A 10664-nucleotide genomic window follows, 5' to 3' on the forward strand; every position below is an offset into this window, starting at 1 on the left:
AAAATGTTTTATATTTTAATCTAATATCATGTGGTTATGTGTTTAAATTATGCATAATTATTCCCAAACACTATGCCCGTGCGATCTCTGCGCGAGATATGTGATTGCTGTCATATTTCTATAAAAATCTAAAATACACATTTGTATTAAAGTAAAAACAGATGATAAATATGCCTTTCGTATAAATAGCAAGTGATAACGCGATATCCGCCTTTGATCTCGTAGGTATCTGTTCTACTTCGAGAGGTCAGAACTGTCCATCTTGACTGCACTTATTTCACTCCTCCCCTCACTGCAGCCGCCTACTATCGCCTACATTTCAGGCGAGGTGAGGCGCATCTCAAACAAGCCTATAGTTTTCATCGTTTCTTGTTATGTGATTGCCATGTGACCCTCATGTGATCATGGTCATGTGCTTCCCTAGTCTCTATGGCTACCCTCATACGTTCCCATGTCAACTGGCTTCGTACTTTCAGTATAAACACATGCGACACACTGTTTGGTCAAAAGAATATTTTGTGAAGCAGTCAAGACCAAATCAACTAGATATGCATGAGCAGAATTTATTGTTTGCAAAAACAAGCATACGTTCGTGATTACATACATTTATCAGGCACAGATTGCATAGATATCCTAATGTGTTTGCCGGGCCAACAGAATAAATCCTCAATGAAAGTTATGAAAGGAAAATCATTCACTAATAACACATCACAGTTTGATCACTGATGTAAGCAGAAAAAAAGCAAAAGTACTTATTTCCTATTAGGCAGACAGAAGGAATCCATAACATTATTCTCCACACATTTCCGGCATTTCATCTCTTCACTGTTTCTCATACACCGATAAAGAGGCACTATCGCATCAATTCTTTTAAATTCTGTTTCGAGATCCTCGTCCAGGTCCTTCTGCCAGATCTCTTGAAAAACAAAGGCATTCATTTTGCCTTTTCTTTTATTTATCCAGTTTCTAAGGCCTTCCAGAATATTGTCTGCACTCTGAAGGCATGTTTCCACACAAGGTGAGTTGTACGAATAGAACACTACACAGCTTTCGTGTCTTGCCTTTGCTAGAAGTTCGTCCATGAGAGACTTTCCTACAGGATAGAGCAGAACATGCTCAGAATGTTCTACTTTATTGTCATGTGTTAGAACTGTCCGTGAAGCAATGACATTTTTTGGCTTTGTACAAAGTTCACATTTGGCATGGTTATTGAGAAGCGCTTTTACTTGTGCTGCTTGAGCATCGTCAAACTTATTTTCGATATTAGCACGTCTGTCTACACAATGAGCCGGTGGGAGATAGATCGATAATGCATACTGAGTATCAGTTCCATTTTTGGTCTTTGGCTGAACTCTGAAAGGCAAAACAGCATAAGGTTATTGCAATTATCATAAAATATTGTATTTGCCTTGTTCCTTGTGCATTTTGTCATTCAATTTTGCATGCACAGTTCAAACTGAATAAATTGATTAATTCATCAACTTCATGTGCAAATGTACCCACTTGTCATAAAAATACTGGGTCATTTTTGCAAGACACACAGTGTTCACACCCTGAATGCCTTGAACACACAGATGAAGCAGGCAGAGGAAGATGACGAGACCCCTCAGTGGTACCACAGACGCCTAAAGTGAAAACATCACTCATTTCAACACAAAACTTGACTTCAATTCATGATCTGAAGAACCGGAGTGTTTAAGGGATTACTCACACTTGGGATGTTTGCCACAAACCAAGCCCAAGCACAACTGTCCCACCTCCCTAACAGTAGCGACCATTAATTTTAGGGCAGATTCTTAGTCACAGCACTAGTTTATCATAAATGTTTTGTAAGCTTTTTAAGCTTTATATTCTAATCATTGAACACATGCAGATCACTTTTGGCAGAGGTTGCTTCATTTAGTCTGGTGATAACAGACTTTAAATGCTATGACACACAGAAGATCTACCTTAGAAACACGGGGGGCGGGGGGGACTAATATACTAATTATGAAAATATTATGGTTTATTTTAAAAACGCTTTCTAGAATTAATATGATGGAACTATAGCAGTAATTTAGGACAGTCCGTTTCCTAATTTTAGTTGTTACCTCTGACACACAAACGTCCCGCGCAAGCAGTGCAATTAAAAATGCAGCACTACTGAATATGATGAAATGATTTTTTTGATGTTTAATCTATTTAAAGAAATTAGATGAAAAAAATATATATATATTTTAATTTATAAAGCTCTAAAAACTTTACTGACTGATGTTTTAGTGCACTTCCTGCTAATATGGAAAAAATAAAGGGTCTCAATTAAATATGAGCATTTATTTCCTGTTTGCTCCTTGAGAAGATGATGACTGCATCAAAGCTCCAAAAGAAAGGTGAGTAAAGTATATTAGCATAAAGATATGACAAAGATTTCTGCTACACATTATCTTTTATCTTTCTTTTATCTCAGTATTCCTCTCAGTTTTGTATAAGTGTTTTTATGCAAAATAGTAACCCTAGAATGTGGGTTAAGATATATAACACATTTTATGACTCCAGACATATGTTAATTCAGTACACACATTATCCCACTGGTCACAATTGTGACCAAGCATGAAACATAATTTTCCACACACTTTTCATAAAAATAAATAAATAATATATATATATATATATATATATATATATATATATATATATATATACACTGTTACTATTGACACATCATTTGGATATTTTCATGTCTGGAAAAAATGGCATTAAACGGGTTAAGATGATTGTAGTTCGTTGATTATTTCACTGTATTGTTATTGTTTGTTGCTGTTCAAGTTGTTCTAACTTAAAATGATGCATCTGTTAAATGGGTCATAATGAATGTGTTATGTCAGTGAATCGGTCGAAATGAGCTTGTGTTTCATTGTATAGCAGACACAGTATTTCTGTTGGTTGTGGTGGTATCACTTGTCTGTATCTGTGGTAAAACTGCTGCCTAAGACATTTTTATTTCCTGGATGTCAGATTTTCTAATTTGGTGGCTGTGCAATTTTGTTTTATTCAATACTCTGCCATCTGTAGTAGCTTTTAGTAGGGTCATTCACTCAGAACACGTTTCATTCCACTGTGGTACTTTTCCATTGTATTTCAATGTAAATCCAAGGTCTTTGAATGCTGCTGTCTCGTCTGAGGTCTTTATAGCAGCTTCTTGCGCATAATACATCATTCTAAAACGCGGCGCTCAAGTTCAAAGAAATTCACCTTGCACTTGCTAAAAAAGTGCATTCGGCTGAGTCGTAATTTCACCTCGGCTCAGAATGCTTTTATGACGCAAGATTATTGTAAACAGCACTCACTGTGAACACCCTTGTAATACGCTTCAACCTTTTCAAATTGTATAAATGATTATTTTAGGTTTAAGTGCGTGTAAGGATTTGGAAACAAGCAGAGCACGGCTGTTTTTAAGAGAAGGGTGTTCCTGCACAACCGGAGGCTGCAATTTCAGGACCGCATTTCTAGGACCGCAGGCTTAACTTTTTCTTAACACATACACTGATAAAACAATCTCTCTCTGTGTTGTCTGCATCCTTAGACCCGCCCCCGTTGCCCAGCAATCCTAGACCCCTGACACAGAATAGCCAATCACATAAAACTGTTTACATATGACCACAAGGACCCTGTAGTTTTTTGTATTATTTCATTTATTTATTATACATTTGTATGTATTAGCTTCTTATACTATTTAATAGCACTTGCTGTTCAATTCTGTACGTTATTATTTTTTAAAGAAATATGAAGTTGTTTAATTGTATACTTCATGGGCGGCAAATGTGGGCCCCATTATGGGCTTGCACCCGGGATCCACATTGGGGCCAGCCGTGGAAGCCCAGACGTACTAAAAGTGGGACCTGTAAGGGTACTGCATGGGTCTTAATTGGGCAATTCATGTCAGACCGATTTGGGCCCCACCTGCCCAAATGGGTCCAAAGTGGGCTCTGCAACATGGCTACCCAGATGGGCTTTAAATGGGATCTGTAAGAGTCTTATGTGGGTCCTAACTGGGCAATTAATGCCAAACCCATTTGGGCCCCACCTGCCCAAAGGGGTTTAAAGTGGGTTTGCACCCGGGATCCACATGGGGGCCAGCCGTGGATGCCCAGATGGGTTTTAAGTGGGATCTGTAAGGGTCTTATGTGGGTTTTAACCGAGCAATACATGTCAGACCCATTTGGGGCCCACCAGTCTGAAGGGGTTTAAAGTGGGCTTGCACCCGGGATCCACTTCGGGGCCAGCTGTGATTGCCCAGATGGGCTTTTAGGGGGACCTGTAAAGGGTCTTAACTGGGTAATTCATGTCAGACCCATTTGGGCCCCACCTGCCTAAAGGGGTTTAAAGTGGGCTTGCACCAGGATTCAACCGTGAATGCCCATATGGGCTTAAAGTGGGCTCTGTAAGTATCTTATGTTGGTCCTAACTGGGCAATTCATTCAAGGCCTATCTAAGCCCAACCATGCCAAATGGTTTAAGGAAACAATCTAAGAAAAATTAAAAACGAAGAATGAATGTAAGTACAAGATAAATACAAGACACTTGATGCTTTGAACCCCACCCCCACCGGACATGAGGCCCAGCCAACGCCCAGGAGGACGATGTCGCCCCAGACGCCCCCCCGGGATGTGCTGGAACCCGCCCCTGCGCCCTAGCCACACACCCGGAGGCCCCGGCAGCACCCCACAACCCCCCACCCCACCAAACCTCCCAGCCAACCCCTCCAACCCCCACCAACCCACCCGGCCACCCCCCACCTCCTCCACCCTCCCTCCCTCCACGCAACCCACCCACTCACCTGCTCATCCACTCACCCATATTCATCCAACCCACTTTCTCAGTCACTCACCCGCTCAAACCCTTGGACACCTACTCACTCATTCACCTCCATCCGACCCACTCGTCCATTCCCTCACACACACTCACTCTCTTACTCAATCTAACCCATTCATCCATCCTCTCACTCATTCACTCACTCACAGACATTCTGTGCACTTGATTCACTCGCTCATTCACTCCCTCCACCAAATTCTCTCACTCATTCCGTGAGCTCAGCTCACTCACTCCCCCCTCCCTCGACCCGACACACTCTCCTACAGTATCCTTGACTCACCCCACCAAACTCACTCCCCACACCACCCCGCACACTGACTTGCTCAACTCAACTCGCTAAACCACCATTTATTCGCCGACTCACTTTACCCACCTCATTCATTCGTTGAACCTGCGACTACCCGTCAGCACCGGCCAGACAAATACCAAAGGTCCCCATCATCCCGACAGGACCCAGCACCACCATAGCCCCCCAGAGAGTCCCGCAATCACCGCACACCGCCACCACCCTGACATCAAGCCACCTAGAGGCGGTGGCCTCCACCCACAAGATAGCTAAGGAGCCAACCTTACCCCCAGGACAAGCCCCCCACCAAGACCTGCAGATCGAGGTCCCTACACTTGTGTTCCCAGTTCAAACCAAACTTAGCGCATAAATATGCCATGCAGGACCCATATATGTGTTCCCAGATCAAACCCATGCCCACTTGGCCCATAAATATCCCATTCAAGACCCATGTATGTGTTCCCAGATCAAACCCATGCCCACTTGGCCCATAAATATGCCATTCAAGACCCATATATGCGTTCCCAGTTCAAACCCATGCCCACTTAGCCTATAAAAATTCTATGCATGACCCATATATGCATTCCCAGTTCAAACCCATGCCCACTTGGCCCATAAATATGTCATGCAAGACCCATATTTGTGTTCCCAGTTCAAACCCATGCCCACTTGGCCTATAAAAATTCTATGCATGACCCATATGTGCATTCCCAGTTCAAACCCATGCCCACTTGGCCCATAAATATGTCATGCAAGACCCATATATGTGTTCCCAGATCAAACCCATGCCCACTTGGCCCATAAATATGTCATGCAAGACCCATATATGTTTTCCCAGATCAAACCCATGCCCACTTGGCCCATGCCTGTCCCTTATGGGGCCCATGTAATCAGCTCATATGGGCTTCCTATATGGGACTCATACTACAAAACCTACATGGGACCCGCTGATTTCACCCAGCCAAAGCCCATGCCCACACAGTTCCCATGGAACCCGTAGTTAACCCATCTGGGCCCCACATGTCATTGCTGGGTGGGTAATTATTGTCCTAACCAACTCCTAACCCTTAACATACCCTTAACATTGGTAACCCGATTGAAATATTTAACCTAATTTATTTCAATATATTCTATATATATTCTGGTTTTAAATTCAGTTTTCTTGTAAAGAAAGACTTGTATCTTTCATCTTTGCAAGACTTGTATCTCTTCAGTTCATTAACCGCAGCACAGCGATTCACGTCTGATGTGTGACACGCATAAAGTGCAGTAAACGGTAGAACAATTGCACTACAAATTAGCGTTCATTAGTACATTAATAAATGTGAAACAATTTGAATACAAATACTAGTTTATAACATTCAGCAGAACAATGAACTGTTTTGCACAGCTAAATAGGCTAAATGGAGATTGCTGACACCACCGCGAACACAAGTTCACACCAGTTCACACCAGTTCTTACATTAAAAATAAAATGGAAAGATAAAAAAATTGAATAGTTTTGTTCAGGTCTCCTCTAGATGGCGCTGTCACAAAAAATAGGGTCCTAGAAATCTGCTGTTCAAAACTAAGCTCAGAATCGATTTGAGAAAGAATCGCGATGTGCTCGGAAAATCTCGCATCGATGCTGAATCATTTCACGATTCACGTTGCAACGATTTATCATTCCATCCATAATATTTATATTTTATTTTTTTACGTTGTGCTACTTTATCGCCCCCTTTCGTCACCTCAGCCACCACCTCATCAGTACTGCACTGGTGCCGGCTCTACGCTTACTATAGTAAACAAACATTATTTACTTAATGTTATGATGTTCTTGTGTGCATTTTAGAGACATATTTGAATGAACTAAACCTATACAGTTTGAGAATAGTCATTTTGACACTGTTTATGATTAAATATGTGATTGATTGCATCATCCTAAGCATGAAGGCGCTGGAGGGGCACACTTCAAAGTATAAGTGCACACAGTTGAATCACCGTATCTTATCTTCTTTAGTATAATTATTTAAAGTGTTCTAGATGATTTAGTATTATGACATAGGTCCAATGTGCCGGGAGTTTTCCCCAGTAGGCTGGTGGCCAATGTGGGCCACAGATTCATATAAACATGATGAAAACCATAATATTGCATCTCTTTTTAACACGGATGGATGTGTGCCTGAGGCTTATCTGTGTCAAATGAGATCTGAAAGCGTGAGTCTGCTGTGCGAGAAACATTTAATTAGTTTCAGTGACAGTACTACATTAAAGTATAATATAACATAGTCCTGATAGTGCCAAATGTCTGATTTTTCCAGTAAAAATGATTCTACATCATTTATTCCTATGTATTTAGTCAGTGACAAAGTGCAAAACAAAAGTCTATTCAAGTCCACCACTCAAGTCCATAAGAAATGTAGGAAATCAACCAATTTTACCATATAATAATAATAACAACTTTATTTTGGCTTAAAATATTAATATTGTATTGTGAGTTCATTATCGAGATGTGTATTGCATGATGACATGATTGTATTGTTACACATCTAATAATTAAAACGAGTTACCAGAGTGTGAAGTCTTACCCTTATGATGACTTACCATTTTATTTGCTGCTCAGAATCAGAAGGTTCAGAGATGCTGTGTGAGTCTGCGATGAAGCAGGAGTGATGAGGAACAGAAAGCAGGTGGTTTTTATTCTAACACTTGGCCAGCCCTCATCTTCAACACCAATTAAAATGGTCCACACTTGCATGACTCTGTTAATAATGTGACTGAACGTCTTTGCATGTCTCACCATGACTTCCCCAAAATGGTCAGTAAGTAACAAAATAATTTTTTATGTTTTCATGAAACATTGGCTCCCTAAAAAGTTATTGAATTAAAATATAACATATCCATATCTGCAAGACAGACTAAAAATTATCTTCCAAAACTTACTGCCAGATTCTGGAAGATAAATTATTTAAACAGTGGTACAAGAGGATGTCATGCTGGTCCTTCAAGGATCACTTTCAATCTGTCTGTCTATAAACACTACACAGCAAAATCCCCAGTGTTAATTTAACACTCTGAGTGTGGACACATATAAACACTGAAGCAGTGTTGAAGTTAACGAGATTATTAGGTGATTAACAAAGTGATGATTGATCATTATTGAAGACACCTGATGTTAATAAGCAGAATCACCAAAGGAGAAAACCAACATTTTTAAGCAATCATTAAAGTGGTCAGTGTTTGCATTAGTTGAGCTCTTGACACTTAAATCTTTAATACTAGATTTTGTTTGGCTGCTGTATTTGAGTTGAAACAGCCAGACAAGCCAAAAGCATTTTGGAAAGTTTTTTTTTACCACCTGTTTAAAAAAAAAAAAACTATTTCGCCTAGGCACACATAGACATCAAGAACCAGCCCATGAATCTTAACAATGGTGACTGTTATGATATGTTTATTTAATGTTTATTATTATTATTGTTTTTGTGTTATGATTTGTGTATATGTTTATTTTGTTGTTATTGTTATGGTTGTCCTCTCCCTTCTGTCTCTCCTGAATGCGCTCATTAGAGCGTGCACAGGTATACGGAGTTGCGGTGACGTCAGAGGTGGGGTGGCGGCGTTTCTGCAGAGTTGATTACGTCCTGTTTGGAAGATTCCTCGATGAGCTCTCCTCTCTCCCTGCTTGACGTTTTTGTTTGAAAAGTTTATTTTCAAGCCATATTGTATCTCTGATGCCATTTAAACCCTGTTGGTTCGAATAGTGTGAAAATGTGTTGAATCACCTGTTAAAACAAAGAGACCGACGTAGGGAGGCGGGTGCCTTTTTGTTTCTTCAGTTTTTCTCCTGTTTTGAGGCTAGTAGGGAGGTAAGACATTGTTGTTTCTTTAATCTTTTTGTTTAGTAGGAAAGAGGTTTATCGCAGTAGTTAGTTTTGTGAGTTTTGTTTATTATTTTAGCTTTTCCCCCTCCTGAAGTTTTTTTCAGTTATTTGTCTCCTAATATGTACTAATAAATACTTTTTGATTATATTTTCTTGGTTGATGGTTTGTTTAATTTAACTAGTGAAGCTCTATTTGTTAAAAAAAATAAATCCCCGCGTGTCGGTTAGTTAATTGTTCGGGTGGACAAGGAGCTGTGGTGGTGCAGCTTTGTCGGACTCCGTAACAGTGACAAATGCCATATTCAGTTAAACAGATCAACTCTGAACTCTCTTAATTTATTCATGCCGCAATGCATGATGGGAGTCATGGATGAGTTCTGATTGGCTACAACATGCTTTTTGATGGTCACCGTTGTTGTGATTCTCACACTGATTCTGCATGTCTGTGTGTCTAAATTAAGAGAAACTTAGTTTTTTTTCATCATCTGATTATGGCAAAACTGATTGATCTTTTGTTCACAGTTCTTTTTGTAATCTGTAAGGAAATTCTATGTCAAATTCTCAAGTCACTATATGATGATTATGTCAATCACAGTCAATGCCATCTTATTGACTTTTGCTCTTTGCTTGTCTGGCTGTTATAACTCAGTAATTGCAGCCAAACAAGACGTAATATTGACGATTTAAGGGTCAAGAGCCCAACTAATGCAAACACTGACCACTATAATGGTTGCTTAAAAAATCTGGTTTTCTCCTTTGGTGATTCTGCTTATTAACATCAGGTGTCTTCAATAATGATCAATCATCACTTTGTTAATCACCGAATTATCTTGTTAACTTCAACACTGCTTCAGTGTTTATGTGTCCACACTCAGAGTGTTAAATTAACACTGGGGATTTTGCTGTGCAGGCTGGGCCTCGGGTTTTATTTTATACATACACCAATTATGGTGATGAAAACAAATTTCCGCGCACTAGACTTCACTTTCGAGACCGGCTCGGAAAGCGTTTAAGTGTCTCTGCCAGCAGCAGCAAATCAGCGCAGCTGGAAGAGATCTGCGTTCAAGCACACACAATAGGCTGAAAATGGCACAAAGCACCGGCAACGTAATAACAATGAATGTGTTGGGGAAAATAAGGTGATATTTGAATTATTTATTAATAAACCAGTGTTTTCTGAGTTGGTGTCGCAAGGATGAAGTTGCCGATCCTGACTCACCATCTCCTCTCTGGACGCGCCTTTAGAGAAATGCCTTTTTACAGATTACATATTGAAAGAGTTTTTGTGAAAGAGTATTTGTTTTATTTCGTTAAGTAATAATTTTCAAGCTTTCTATAGATATATGTATCATGTCTGTGAGGTATGTATTTGCTGAGTTTCGGTTCATTTTTGTGAAGCGCTCCTGTTGAGGCAACAGAAAGCGCATCATGTTTGTTTTCTTTATTTAATAAAAGCACCGTTTGCAAGGTTGTTGATGATATGAGTGTACACAAATAAAAGTAGACCCTTAACAGTTCCGAACGATGTATTATGAGCAAAAATTATGGAATATTTTAAATTGTTTCCACTGAAAAACAAATGCAAGTCATCGCGCAGGCGCCTCAATGTCCTGCAATGCCGCACTCTCCGCACAAATTTGGGCTTGCGTCTAATAGCGCACATT

General features: G+C 40.0%; 1 protein-coding gene across 1 annotated transcript; it reads right to left on the reverse strand.

The window, feature by feature from the left end:
* Positions 1-556: 556 nt before the first annotated feature.
* LOC127161804 (uncharacterized) lies at positions 557-7781 on the reverse strand. Its single transcript, XM_051104557.1, has 3 exons — positions 7724-7781; positions 1504-1625; positions 557-1353 (listed from the first exon to the last, which is right to left on the reverse strand). Exons 1-3 carry the CDS (start codon positions 7724-7726, stop codon positions 753-755), a joined length of 726 nt encoding a protein of 241 aa, XP_050960514.1. The 5' UTR covers positions 7727-7781; the 3' UTR covers positions 557-752.
* Between the last annotated feature and the right edge of the window lie 2883 nt (positions 7782-10664).

Source organism: Labeo rohita, unplaced genomic scaffold (genome assembly GCF_022985175.1).
Source record: "Labeo rohita strain BAU-BD-2019 unplaced genomic scaffold, IGBB_LRoh.1.0 scaffold_743, whole genome shotgun sequence".
In the NCBI taxonomy this organism is placed as follows: domain Eukaryota; kingdom Metazoa; phylum Chordata; class Actinopteri; order Cypriniformes; family Cyprinidae; genus Labeo; species Labeo rohita.

Coding starts and splice junctions, on each gene's coding strand:
- LOC127161804 (XM_051104557.1), bottom strand. Junction 1,354..1,503: donor ACCCAGTATTTTTATGACAA/GTGGGTACATTT, acceptor TTTGCCTTTCAG/AGTTCAGCCAAAGACCAAAA.